The sequence below is a fragment of the Eleginops maclovinus genome, chromosome 7 (assembly GCF_036324505.1).
Source record: "Eleginops maclovinus isolate JMC-PN-2008 ecotype Puerto Natales chromosome 7, JC_Emac_rtc_rv5, whole genome shotgun sequence".
Taxonomy (NCBI): Eukaryota; Metazoa; Chordata; class Actinopteri; order Perciformes; family Eleginopidae; genus Eleginops; species Eleginops maclovinus.
In genome coordinates, this window is record NC_086355.1 from 242,182 (window position 1) to 256,282 (window position 14,101).

At 48.5% G+C, this 14,101-nt stretch overlaps 1 protein-coding gene across 1 annotated transcript in view; it reads left to right on the forward strand.

Moving 5' to 3' along the window:
* Positions 1-14,101, forward strand: part of LOC134867389 (titin-like) — a 184,009-nt gene that overhangs the window by 19,604 nt on the left and 150,304 nt on the right. Inside the window, 14 exon segments of the mRNA XM_063887927.1 lie at positions 1,599-1,859; positions 2,291-2,551; positions 3,066-3,326; positions 3,513-3,654; positions 3,743-3,911; positions 4,033-4,264; positions 4,344-4,628; positions 4,971-5,081; positions 5,184-5,372; positions 6,623-7,060; positions 7,715-8,170; positions 8,497-8,547; positions 10,289-11,167; positions 11,170-13,959. Of these exon segments, the coding sequence (XP_063743997.1) occupies positions 1,599-1,859; positions 2,291-2,551; positions 3,066-3,326; positions 3,513-3,654; positions 3,743-3,911; positions 4,033-4,264; positions 4,344-4,628; positions 4,971-5,081; positions 5,184-5,372; positions 6,623-7,060; positions 7,715-8,170; positions 8,497-8,547; positions 10,289-11,167; positions 11,170-13,959 (6,525 nt within the window).

Consider the following 14,101-nt stretch of genomic DNA (forward strand, 5'->3'; position numbering starts at 1 on the left):
GTCTTTTTGCTTTAACTTCTAATGTTTAGTAAATGTTTTTATTCTATTTTATTTTTGAATAATATAAATGAATACTGGCAATCCTCGAGTTCCTGCAGTCCCTCCTAGACAACGGCCGGCATCCCGCTACCGTCAGGGTGTATGTGGCCGCTATCTCGGCTCAACACGCAAGGGTTGACAACAACACTGTAGGGATCCCTCTTCTTAAGGGGAGCTCTGAGACTGTGCCCCCCCCCATGGGACCTGCCCTTGGTGCCGGACGCGCCCTATGCTCAACTCCCTTTGAGAACTCCAGACTTCAAATATGGAAAGTGGACTGCTACATGGAGAGACCCTAACCCTGCTGTGGTGCCCTTGAGCAAGGCACCGGACACCTCCAATCCCCCCTCCCCATTGCTCCCCGGGCGCTGCACAGAAGCTGCCCACTGCTCCCAGTACTAGGATGGGTTAAATGCAGAGGACACATTTCACTGGGTGTGCTCTGCTGTGTGCATGTGACAGTAAAGAGGGTTTCATCCTCCCATTCTATTCTATCTATCTTGTCACAAGCAGAACTGAAGTGGCTCTCGGCCAAGACTGCTTTCCTTCTTGCCATCACTTCAGCAAAGCGTGTTAGCGAGCTACAGGCCTTGTCCGTTAACAGCTCGTGTCTTAGATGGAACTCAGATGGCTCAGGTGTCACCTTATGGCCAAATACAGCGTTCCTCCCTAAGGTACTGGCATGCTCTCTTTCCAATTGGCCTATCTAGCTGTCACGGTTTGACCCCTCATCAGGAGATGTGGGGGAAAGGTTAAGGGTTAGGTTAGAGCTTATGTCCAGACTACCACAGGCACACAGCAGTCTGAACAGCTCTTCCTCTGTCACGGTGGTCGTAGAAAAGGCTGTGCTCTCTCAAAGCAGCGCCTGTCCCACTGGATTGTAGACGTCATTGCCCAGGTATACAAGCCGAATGACCGTCCATTACCACCCCGAGTAAAGTACCACTCTACCAGGAGTGTCTCCACGTAATGGGCAACCCTGAGAGGTGTGCCCCTGGAGGACATACAGTATGTGCCACGGCCACATGGGCATCCCAAATTCGGCAGATACTATAGAGTAAATGTTGCCGCCCTGCACCCGTTGGCTGTGGTCCTCCTGCAGAGTCCACCTAGGCCATCCATATAAGGTGGGTTCTTAGGTTTCCTTGTGACTTGTTGATATAAGTCATCCAGTGCTAAGCACTGCCTCTGGCGGTCAGTAAGGATGAAATAGAGCGAAAGTTACGTATGTAACTACGGTTTTATGAATCCTGGATGACCGCCAGACTTCTTAGACATTCGGAATCTCGTGTCCCCTCGAGAAGATTCCGTAGGACTGAACTCATTGACCTCATCAGAATTTATGCTTTCCGGGGTCATGCGAGGTTACACGTGACTTTGTGACCTAAATACTCGACCTGCGCATGCGCGAGACAGAAGATATCCAGTGCTAAGCACTGCCTCTGGTGGTCATCCAGGATTCAGAACCGTAGTTACATACGTAACTTTGGTTTTATTATATTAAATAGAGGTCATGAAACCAGTTTCCCCGGGTTAACTTAGTACTGTGTTTCCCCCAGGCATCAAGATCCTGAAAAAGCCGAAGGACGTTACCTCCCTTCTCGGGGCGACCGCCGTGTTTGAGCTGGGTCTGTCCGAGGACGGCATCCCTGTGAAGTGGATGTTTAATGGCATGGAGCTGCAAACCAGCGACAGCTACAAGATGCTGTCAGAGAAGAAGACACACAAGCTGATGGTGCAGGACGTGGACAACAGCAAGCAGGGGGAGTACAGCGCCGTGGTGGGACACCTGCACTGCAGCGCACGCCTCATGGTCGAGTGTAAGTTGCATTTTAGCCTAGCAGAATAGCACTCTACTAAGTGCAATTTCAACAATTTTATGCCTCAGTTTATCACATGTGCATTACGACTGATCTCAGTGTCTCTACAAACACATTCAGTCACCGGTATCTGGAAGTGAACAACATAGTACTTTACTTATGTATATTATGAAAATGTTCCTCTGTGGGACGAATAAAGGGGTTCTGATTCTGATATGATCAAAACCAATTTGTCAAGCTCTAGAAGTCATTTAATATTCATTTCCACATCTATGTAGTAATGTAATACTGCTAGTAATGTAGTCATTTTGACACTTTGCAAAATCACCCCGCGGGCCGGACTGGACCCTCAGGCCGGTTTTGGGAGTTTTTGTGACACCCCTGATATAAATGATCCTGAATGTCTGCTGACTCGTGTTTTCCCCCTGCAGCCCTGCGCGTCACCAAGCCCCTGAAGAACGTGGCGGTGCCGGAGACTCAGACGGCGTCCTTTGAGTGCGAGGTGTCTCACTTCAACGTACCTTCCACCTGGCTGAAGGACGGCGTGGAGATCGAGATGAGCGAGAAGTTCAGGATCGTGGTTCAGGGGAAACTCCACCAGCTGAAGATCACCAACACGAGCCGCGACGACGCCGCCGAGTACACCTTCGTCTGCGGGAACGACCGCGTGTCCGCCACGCTCACCGTCAGCCGTAAGCTGTTAGCATAGCTAGCATGTTTAACCTCAAGGTTCTTGAGTAAAGTCTTTAAGAGAGAAAAGTTTCATCATATGAGAGAAAAATCCACCTTCCTTATCATTGTTTAACTGGATATGGTTATCATCATCTTACCCAAAATAGAATCGACTAGTTTGGTCGAATGGAGAATTGGAGTCTGGGATTAATAAAGTAGTTCTTATATTCAAACATCATATGCTCTGAATTTAAGGTTTTTCAATCACACTTTTATCTTTAAGAATAACGCAGAAATGTTTGCCTAGAAAATACATCAGCTTATTTTAAATCATTCACATACATCAGGAATGAAAGAGACCCCAAAATACTTCTTTGGTGAACTCTGTACTCATCTCTAACCATCTCTTACCAGAAAGTCTAGAGCCACAGACATGAGTCAAGCAGAATAAGAAATAAGGAGATAAAATAGATGCAGGAATAAGGAATATTCTTTGTGAAACATGGCATCGCCTGATGGTCTCTTGTTCTGCAGCCATCCTGATCTCCACGATGATGCAGGACCTGAACGCTCAGGAGAAAGACACGGTGACCTTCGAGGTGACGGTGAACTACGAGAACTTGACGTACAAGTGGCTGAAAAACGGCGTGGAGATCCGGTCCACGGACCGCTGCCAGGCGCGCTGCAAGCAGCTGACGCACACGCTGAGCATAAGGAACGTCCATGGTGGAGACAGTGCTGCCTACAGCTTCTCCGCAGGGTCGGCCATCACCACCGCAAAACTCCATGTGGAGGGTAACATATCTATTTCTGTATTCCTTTCAGCTCTGCATGGGACTCAGGGGGGTTGATCTGCAAATGAGGGGTTCATTAGTTCGATTCCACCTGTCCCGTTCTCCCATATGTCTACGGTACTGAGTGAATGTTAAATGCTTTGGATGAAAGCGTATCTAAGCAGATGTCACTTCTGTTCTGCTGCAGCCCGCGTGGTTGAGTTCACAAAGCACCTGAAGGACATGAAGATCACAGAGAAGAAGAGGGCCACCTTTGAGTGTGAAGTCTCTGAGCCCAATGTGCAGGTGATGTGGATGAAGGACGGCCAGGAGTTGGAGATGTCGGACAGGTAAGACCTTCACCGATCACACCAACGCGCAGACAGATTATAGATAAGAAGGTCTCCTAACAGACCGTCTCTGCTGTGTCTCCTGCAGATATAAGATGATCTCCGATAAGTTCGCCCACCAGCTGGTGCTGCAGTCTGTACGCCTCTCTGACGCTGGAGAGTACACCGCCGTGGCTGGATCCAGCATGTCCAAGGCATCGCTGGGGGTCCTGGGCCGGGACATCAAGATCTCCGAGCCCGCCAGCAGGAACATCACCGTGAGCAGATATTATCATCACATTTAAACTGCAGAGCTGCAGATGTAACTGTATTCAATTGAGATTTTGAGCTGGTGCATCTCAGTTCTCCTGTTTAAAGCTTTGGTCTGTTTCTTCTCAGGTTGTGGAGAAGCAGCGCGCCACCTTTGAGTTCGAGGTGAACGAGGACGAGGTGGAGGGCCGCTGGCTGAGGAACGGCGTGGAGATCCAGTTCTCTGTGGAGCAGCGCTTCAGCTACGTCTGCATCAGGAGGCTGCACCGCCTCACCGTCTCAGAGACCTTCAGGAGCGACGCCGGAGAATACACCTTCATCGCCGGCAAGAACCAGACCACCATGAACCTCAATGTCAGACGTAAGGGACCTCCACCTCCATGTTTCTCCATGCTATGAATCTGTTGTCATATATTCTGAGGTTTCTGTGTGTGTTTCAGTGCCGGAGCCTCCTCAGATCGTGCGGCAGATGCAACCTCAGACCGTTTCATCCGGTCGCTCGGTGCGCTTCACAGTACAGGTGAACGGTCTGCCGATGCCCCAGGTTTCCTGGTACAAAGACTCCCAGTTGCTGATCACAGACTCAAAGTGCAAGATCCTCCATGACGAGAACGAACACACGCTGATGCTGCTCGACCTCTTCCCCGAGGACGCGGCCGTCTACAGCTGTGCGGCCAGGAATGACTTCGGAGAGGCCATGAGCTCCGCCGCACTCACCGTTGAAGGTACGCTCTACCTCCTGATCCTCCAGAATCAGGGGTTTTAATTCTTCTGTCCGGTCAGCGTAAATTATTATATTAATCTAATAATAATTATTATATATTTATTGGCAGAATCAGCTGATCAGTCATGGGGCGTAACAACCTATTCTGCAGAAGATTTTTAAATGAGCATTGCCTGTTTAACACAAATGCAAAAACACTTTGAAATGTGCACAAACTTCCATTAATGAAACACTGCTAATGGGGAGGTGGATAATCATCTTCATTGGAGACCAGGTCATGCTCAGCATTTAAACTCGACAACCCATCCTGATCTATAATCACTGCTTATGTGTTCGTCTTCAGTTCATGAGACAGAATCCCGGGTTTCTGCTCCGGTCCTCCAAGCCCCGTTGAGGGACGTACTGGTCGCAGAAGGACTCCCGGCACAGTTCCAGTGCACCGTCTCTGGGGAAGGTAGGAAACTTGCCTCTTTAAAGAAGAGATGCTGTCACAACGTTGTGTTTGCAGCAGTCCTCTGATCATACGTTACGGTGCTGAGTGTGGATGTGTCTGCAGATCTGCAGGTTTCCTGGTTCTGTGGCGACAGAGAGGTCAGGCAGTCGGACATCTTCAGGATGTCTCGTTATGGTCAAACCTGCCAGCTGGACATTTCTAAAACCCTCTCCCAGCACGAGGGGGAGTACTCATGTATGGCCTCAAACACAGCAGGAAGGGTCACCTGTGCTGCGACTCTGAATATTGACGGTGAGTGATCCAGACCAGCTCCGGACAAACACCAGTTCTAACCGTCACACCCTGCATGTGTTTAGAGTCAAACACTCTGCTGGCATGTTTTAACCACCGTACTGTGGTCTTCACTTGGTCTTGGTCTTATATGTTGAAATGAGCTCCAGTTTAGAGCTGAAGCTAGTCCCTTTAATCTGACAGAGAGAAGACAGTTCTCTTTAGGTCGTGTCAGCAGCAGCTTTTCCCTCTCACTGCTTTACAATCGTGCTTCTTTTTTCATCCTTTTTCTATTTTTTAACTGTGAGTAAAACCCCCAGCAATCCCAACAAAAAGTCCTCATGAACTCTTTTTTTCATTTAGAATCCGAATCTGAAAGTCAGTGGAGGATTGTAATCCTCTAGAACTTTATTGGTTCAATAAAAGGCTGCATGGCTCATAAGTGTGTTCGTCTCAGAGGCTGGTCCCACAAAGATATCAGGATATGGGCCTCAGAAATTGTCAAAGATCTCTTCAAATGACATCTAGACCCAAATTAAACAGAATGTATTTGAACTATTATAACTTCACCTAATTATCAACCATTATAAACCAGCTGTTAAAGGCTTTCAATAACGCTTTTATGCATTAAACTACAAGAGCTAGCTACATCATCTGCATAGAAAAATACATCACCTGATTTGAAATCGGCAGGAATAAAAGAAGCCCCAGGACCTTTCCTTGGGAAACTCCAGACTTGATTTTGGGACTGGAGAGTAAATCAACTCTATCCTTATAGACACGTCAACAACATGTGTGTGTGACCAGCCTTCAAGAAGTCATAATGTTTCTATTGTTGCTGTGACAGTCAAACTAACTGTGGTTTCTGTGAGCATGCCGACAGATATATGTATTAGCTTCTGATTCTGACCTCTCACTGAGCACAGGTGATCTTCCAGGGTTCTTCTCTCACGTGATGCATGAGCGTCTCTCTTCCTTCACCAAATATCATGACTCTTTATTTCAGAGGAATGCCGCATGCTCCATCAGAGCTGAACTCTGGAAACGCCCTAGCTTTCTGGGTTCCTCAAGCTCGAGCATGGACTATTATTTGGTTTTGACTTGGCTCCAGTCAAGCTTGCATGATTGACGGTTGAAAGCAGCCGCAGTCTGTCACCCCCCACCCCCCCCCCCACTGATCCTGACTGAGCTCAGTGCTCCTCCAGCTCCTGAAACACCTGAAGAAGAATGATGCTGTGTTGACCTAACTCTTTACTCTCTTTACTGCCCAGATGGGACAGCCTTAGCTAGTGTGATGAGCGGCGGGAGTGTCAGTCAGAGTGTTTATACTGAGACGCTGTCTGAGAGCTCCTCCCTGTCCTGGAGGACAGTTAAGATGCAAATGGAGAGCTCGCAGGAGATGAGCTCTGAGAGCAGCTTTCATATCTCAGCCTGCCCCCGGCTGCTGGTGGAAATGAGCGACGTCCAGGTGAAAAGCGGTGACATGGCCAAGTTCAGCTGCCTGTTCGAGGGGCAGCCCTTCACCGGGGTGGTTTGGGATCATAATGGCCACAGTGTGGTGGACTCTGAGCGGGTGAGGAGCTCTCAGAGCTGCGGGCTGTTGTCCCTGGTCATCCGGGGCGTTGGCGTGGCGGATCAGGGTTTGTACTGCTGCACTGCCGCCAACCAGCATGGCCAGAACAGCTGCTCCGCCCAGCTCACCGTGGAAGGTGGTTACTCTTTCTTTATTATCATCTGGTCCATCCATATCCCCCTCCCCCTCCTAATTTCCTCTCAGCCTGTAGATAGAGATGCCCCGATCACGCTTCAGCCAGTCATCCACGAGCCTTATCCACATATTGTAGTTTTATGATAGCAGCTGGAATACAAGGCTCGTATATTTTACCACCCAAAGTCTTAATGATATCCTTTGGTTTTTTGTTGACATCTAAAGTGGTTATTCACATTAAAGGAAGCATTTGAGAGGCTTGTGTTTGGAAGTGTAATCATCATATTTCTCTCTAATATCTGAATTTGTTAAACAAAACCTACATTTGACAAGATAACATTTTAACACATCATTATAATTGACTAATTTGTACTGAACACAGCTTGAAAACCTCCCACTGTCAGTCAATGTAACATTATTTGCATTTGCATAATCAGGGTACAGAAGAGCAGGTTAAGTGTTTAGTTGTCAGCCAGATTGGTTCTATTACTTCCCGCTGGGTTGGGGCATCCCTACCTGTAACCGATCCGCTCTGCAGACTTTCTTCCTCCTGCTGTTCCAGCTCCGCTCCCTAACCTCCTCCATCCATCCTACTAACCCCTTTAGTGTCCGAGTTATCCTCTCTAATGACTCTCCCTAACTTTATCTCACCCAGCTAAAGAAGCGAATCTCAAAGCAGAAACCCCAATCCCTACCGATTCTGTGCGTAAAGTGTCTCAGACAGACAGGGGGGCTCGAGACCTCCCTGATCCCGATAAGGTGGAGGAGGCGGAGACACCCGGGGAGTTTCCTCCCTACAGCCTCCTCAGCCAGATGCACTTCCCGGACATCCTCCCTCACGACAAGCGAGGCCAACGCTCCCCCGACTTCCTCATCAAACTCCCCCCGGAGCTGCTGCTCAGGAGCCCCCATGGCGGCCCCCTGTGTTACGTTATGAAGGGGCTCCCCACGCCATTTGTCATTTGGCTTTACAAGCGGTTGAGTGTTGAGGACTCTGTGCCTTTCTCTGTGAAACATGACCGCCCCCTGTGCAGAGTAAATGTTCACACTGTGGGACCCGGACAAGGGGGCTCTTACACTTGCAAACAGTCCGGCAGCACAGTGATGAAAGGTTGGCATCTGCATGCTTTTGGTCGTTCTGCTCTCTCGGCCTTTCTCTGGCCCTTCACACTGCTCTCCCACACAGCCAGCCGAGACTCACTGCTTCACTCGGGGCCCGTAGGCTCTTTGGGTCCCGCTTTACTGACTTAATAAGAGCCAGCGACACTGCTGCACACTTAGGATCCAGACGAAGCATGCAAGAACTTTAGTAAAATGAAGCAAAAGGGAATATATGGATGCACGAGCTGTCACTGACTCTAACAGTCTTGCACCATATAAGACGATATGTCCAGCTCTGAGAGTGTTTTTGATTTGTGACCGTTTGTGTCTCTACAGTCACTGCAGAGGAGCAGGAACCTGGAGTTCAGGTCCGCGGCGATATGAAAGGTAAATATTGTCCGTGATGTAAAACGGTTTCTCACTATGGAGGTATTTATTTAGCTTTTTTTCAGGTTGCCGGGTAACCAAGTGCATATTGACATTACATTTTATTAGGGCTGCAACTAACGATTATTTTAGTCGTCGAGTAGTCAGTAGATTATTATTAACCCTCGCATTCCACCGTTGACATTGGCCTGATGTCGTGGACCAGCATGTTTAGAACGCTGTCAGTGAGGAGTCGGTCCATTTCAGGGGTGCAGACACCTCTCCGCAGGACGAAGTCATCCACACGCCTTTGCTGTGAACTTCTAAAATGGCAAAATGAAAATAGAAAACTATGAGGCATAGTTATTGTCCTCTTACATTAATCAATTGTATTGATTTTATCTGACAAATGAATGATTTATAATCAGTGATGTATACACTTATTTATCTACGGTATTTATCTATCTTCCTATCTATTTAGCATACGTGCAGTCATGCAGAGCTAGGTAAGTTAGGTAGGCGAGGTGACCGTGTGAATTTACAACGTTACCATGAGGGAAGAGGGACACTTAGACTGTAATTCAATGTTCTTATGCGTTTGGGTTAACACACTATCTTTCATGAGAGGGCCTAAAAGTAACTAATGTCACTCTGGAGTAGAGGACGCGGTTTCCGTAGGTCAACAAAAACCGGCTAACTTACCCATCCGGAACTTCGGGCGCTAGGCGTCCTGGTGTTTGCGTTTAAGGTGCTCATGCATCGCCGTTGTACTGCCTTGGTAGGCCCGCTCTGTACACTTGACTTGTTTATTAGCTTTATTTTCTTAAAAAATGCCCAGACTTTAGAAATCATCGTGGTCTCAATTGTACTGCAGTCTGCTCACGCTGATCCGGAGCCTCTGCCATGATTCATCTGTTAAAGTCAGTGGGTGGTTTAGGACGCAGATGGTGCAAAGACGAAGCTGCTACTTCTTCTTTAATTTTATTGGCGGTTGGCATCCAACATTACCGCCACCACCTGTTACGGGTGTGGAGCATCAATGGGGATTAGACACTTTAGAAACAAAACAATGGGAACATTAATGGTCCTTTTGCTTCCCCTTCAGAACCGGAAGCAGTAAAATGCTAATCCACAGCATACTAAATGATGGTGGTGGGTTGCCAACTCTATTGCAATTTCATTTGCGTGTGTTCTAATGAGTCATGAGTTAAATGCCTAGGTTGCTTAAATAATACGACGCGTCGACAACATGTCATTGTCGACGTCGTCGCCTAGTAGTTGCATTTTTACATTTTATGTTTTAAAATGTTTTACAGGGAATTGAATTGAATTGAATTGAATTGAATTGAATTGAATTGAATTGAATTGAATTGAATTGAATTGAATTGAATTGAATTGAATTGAATTGAATTGAATTGAATTGAATTGAATTGAATTGACAACATATTGTGTTTTTTACATTCGTGCAAACCATATTTCCAAAGTACAAAAGAGAGAAACTCCCTCTGGAGGGTACTTTGCAGACCATTTACATTCAGTAACTTAAAGAACTACAGGAGAGGGAACATCACAGAAGAAGAACAGGGCCTCTTTAACTCAGGATCCACCTGCAGTTTTTATATCAGGCTAACTGCAGCTCTCCGTCTTCATCAGAGGACGGAGTTGTCTCTGTTGTGTCCACAAGACCACATTAAAGTGTGCGTGTGATCGATTGTACTGTGGTTGCATGTCTGATTTAACTTTTGATTGTCATTACCCTTAGCCTTCTCTAGCTCCACCGTCGAAGTGGAAGAGGAAACATGGGACTCGTACTACACCGGCCTAAAGCTACCAGATAAAACCAGAACACTTGAACTCAAACCAGAGTCCAAACGTTTCTCCAGTACTCTGGAGAGGAAAAAAGAGAAGCCAGTTTTCCTCAGCAAACTCTCTCCAGCCACTGTGACTATCGGAGAAACTGCTAGGTTTACCGTTACTGTGTCCGGTTTCCCTAAGCCCGCGGTGCAGTGGTTCCACAATGGGCAAACCATAACATGTTCCTCCGTGTACACGTTGAGCCACGAGCGAGACGAGTACAGCTTAGTGATTAACACGGTTCAGAGGGATTATGAGGGCGAGTACTCCTGCACCGTTAGCAACAGATTTGGCTGCTCCACCTGCACTTCTTATCTGAATGTTGAGGTGAAGGAGCCAGAAAAGCAGGAGAGAGTAGACAGGAAGAGGTTTGTAGCAGCAGGGAAACCCCCAGAGTTCACTAAAGCCATAGAGTCTCTGCAGCTGTCTGAGGGAGGTCAGGCGTTCTTCAGGTACGTTGTGACTGGAGACCCTTTCCCCAACGTTCAGTGGTTTAAAGGCAGCTCGCACATTCAGCCTGGTGGGTTCTTTATCATCGTGAACAACCCAGATGGATCGGGCTTTTTTAATATTAAAGGAGTCAAACATGAGCACAGCGGAGTGTACACCTGCAAGGCCTCAAACCAACACGGGGAAGCCTCCTGTTCTGCAGAGCTGCTGGTGTCCACAGTTAAAAAAAATATAAAAATATCCATGACTGAACAAACCTCAGAGTCCAGATTATACCAGAAAAGGCCTCTGTCGGATCAGATGATTTACACCATTAGCACTGAGGACCGGCAGATTATCCCAGTGAGGAGGTGGGCACCTTCAGAGAACTGGATATCTCAGCTGCCACCCTGCACCGGGAGCAGATTACCCAGCAAGCCGCAGTGTTGCAGGCTCACCACATACAGGAAAGGGTTTCAGTGGCGGCCACTCACCCCCCTCAGGTCTCAGCTGTTCCCATGAAACAGCTTCACATGGCCACCTTCTTATCCTCGGTCCAGGAGAGGCAGAAAATCACAGAGCAGCACTTGGAACGGATCCTCAGCCCAGAGATTATAGAGCTCGAGCCCGCCAAAGAGCGGCCGCCAAAGCTGATGTCGGCCACATCTGAACAGGTCCTGGCTCTCAGCTCAGTGAGTGCTGATGCCCTGATGGACCGGGTCCCAGAGCAGGTCAGGGCTTGTAGTGAAGCCCGGCAGCTTGTTAGCAGTCACCAAGTGGAGACCCATCTGCCAATCCTTGATGAAACCTCAGGTGTGACCCTCAGACCAGATGAGGAGAAGAGCTTCAGGGTCACAGAAGGGGTTAAGATCTTATACTCGACTCAGTCCACAGGGCAGCTGTCTGTCACTGAGAGACACTCAGAACCGCTGCCAGCTTTAGATGTCGCCTTTCAGGCTCTGATTGAGAAAGAGCAATCCAAACCCGTTGTAGCACCGGTAAGTAAGACCCGGCTGGCTCTATCCAAAGAGCAGGCATTTAAAATCCAGAGACCGCAGCAGGAGAGCATCACCCCCCACAAAGACTTTCTCTATAAGTCAGCGGTATCTGCTGAAGAGAAGTACCAGCTGAAGGGGGAGCAGGTAGGACGGCTGCCAGGTTTAGACTCGTCTGTGAGTCTGCAGCCTCAGCAGGAGGGAGAAAGACTCCTGAACCTGCAGGTCATCAGTGATCAGGATGTCTTACAGTCTGAGGGCAGGTTCAGCAGTGAGAAACCTCCTGAAGAGCAGGCTGAGGCCAGGAAGAGTCCCACTGTGTTGCATTCAGTGACTCAAGAAGACCAGAGAACGGCGGTTTGTGAGGCAAGCTCAGAGTTCTCAGCAAAGACTGACGCCGTGTCTGTTCAGCCGAAGAAAGAGTTACCGCCCTCTAAATACCTCCAGTCAGTTCATTCTCTTTCAGTTCTACCAAAGGAAGGGATTATTACTGTCTCCAAACCGGACCAGCAGGTGGCAGCACAGAAACAGGAAAAGGCTAGGAAGCATGCAGCTAGCTCAGAAGAGAGACAGGAACTCAAAGCAGATTATCACACTGATCTGGATGTGTCTGTGACCGGGGTTCAGACCCAGCTTCGGACCGAGCCTCGATCTGTAAACATCCTCACGGTCTCCTGCCAGCCCATGGCGCTGCCCAAGGAGACACCTTTTGTTACCGACATTCAGCAGCAGCGAGCGCTAGTCCAGAAGGAGGACTGCTGGAACATCAAGCAGTCTTTGAACGTAACAGACACTCACAGCCTTGAAGAGGGTCACACCGATAACATTCAAGCTGATGAGAAATTCAAGCCTACGCTGAAGGTTGAACCGAAGATCCCCAAAAAAACCATTTTTATAGAGGAGAAGGCGGTTGCCACTGAAAGCTGTACTATCTTAGAATCTGCGGAGCAGGACTTTGCAGTCCAGATCCAGGAAGGCCAGTCAGTTCGACAGTCAGTGCTGTTAGAAGAAAAGCAAGTCATTATGGGAGAGCGGTCCAGGGAGATTCATAAATCTGAAAGCTCGGCCGTCAGCGTCCTGACCCAGCCTGAAGGACCTCTGTTTGTCCATGAGTGTCATGACTCCCTGACTCTCCCCAAAGAGCTCAACTTCATCATTCAGATCCCCAAAGCATCCAGCTTGAATATACGACATCAGCTCAGAGATGCTCTGCAGTCAGCCGTGGCCAGGGATCAGCCGGTGCTTCTCGCCAACGTTGTGGGCCAACTGGAGGCGGTGCAGGTGCAGGAGATGCAGGTTCAGAGAGAGCCTAAATGGGCCTCATCTACATACCTGATCACATCTCCAGGCGTCCCGATGGAGATTACTGTGTCTTTTGAAGGGAAATACCCTCAGACGGCTGACCTCAGGTCTGAACTCCAGGTAGCTCTGCATTCTCTGGTCTTCCAGGAACAGCACAGTCTTACTGCAGAGCAGCCGGGTGCCATGCAGATCGGCAAGCCTCAGAAAGCGCTGGCCAGCTCAGCCTCCTCCAGAGAGGTGTTGTCGTCGATGGTGGACACCAAAATGTTTGCAGAAAGCACTGTTGGGTTTCCTCCTAATGTGTCTCAGTCTGCAGCCGTCAGAACAGAAACCAGTGCTTCCTTCCAAAGTGCGACAGTTCAGAGCCGGACTGAGATCCACGAGTCGCGGCAGGTGAGCAGAAAGACAGTCCAGTCAGAGAGGGCCGCTTGCGCCGCTGAGGTGACCAGCTCCGGGCCCATGGGTCGGATTTCTGCTGAAAATCTTGTGGATGTTAGTGCCCACAGAGAAACCAGAGAGGAGTATCTGTCAGAGGCCGTCATGATCAGCGAGTCCTCTGACAGTCTGGCTGATCATCCGGTAGTCATTAGTTCTCTGGAAGACGTTTTTGTGGAGGAAAATGGCAAGGCAGTTTTTGCTGCCACCATAAAATACTCCACCAAAGTTAACTGGTTTTTTAACGGTAAACTGGTGAAATCTGGAATAGAGTTCAAGTGTTCTGCAGAACAAGACACATACACACTAGTTATCCACAAAGTTGTGAAGGAGAGGCATCAGGGGGACTTTGTCTGTGAGGCCAAGAATGAGGCCGGCAGGACGACAACGTCTTCAAGACTCACTGTGGTCTCCACAGGTTTGATGATGGCCAGTTCTTTACAATCATCATCAACTAACCTCACAGTTTCCAAAGCTGGTGTCTGTAAACCTCAACCAAACTTTATATGAACATGGGATACTAGTTAATGTGCGAGGGTTAACCCTAACCGTTTGTCTGA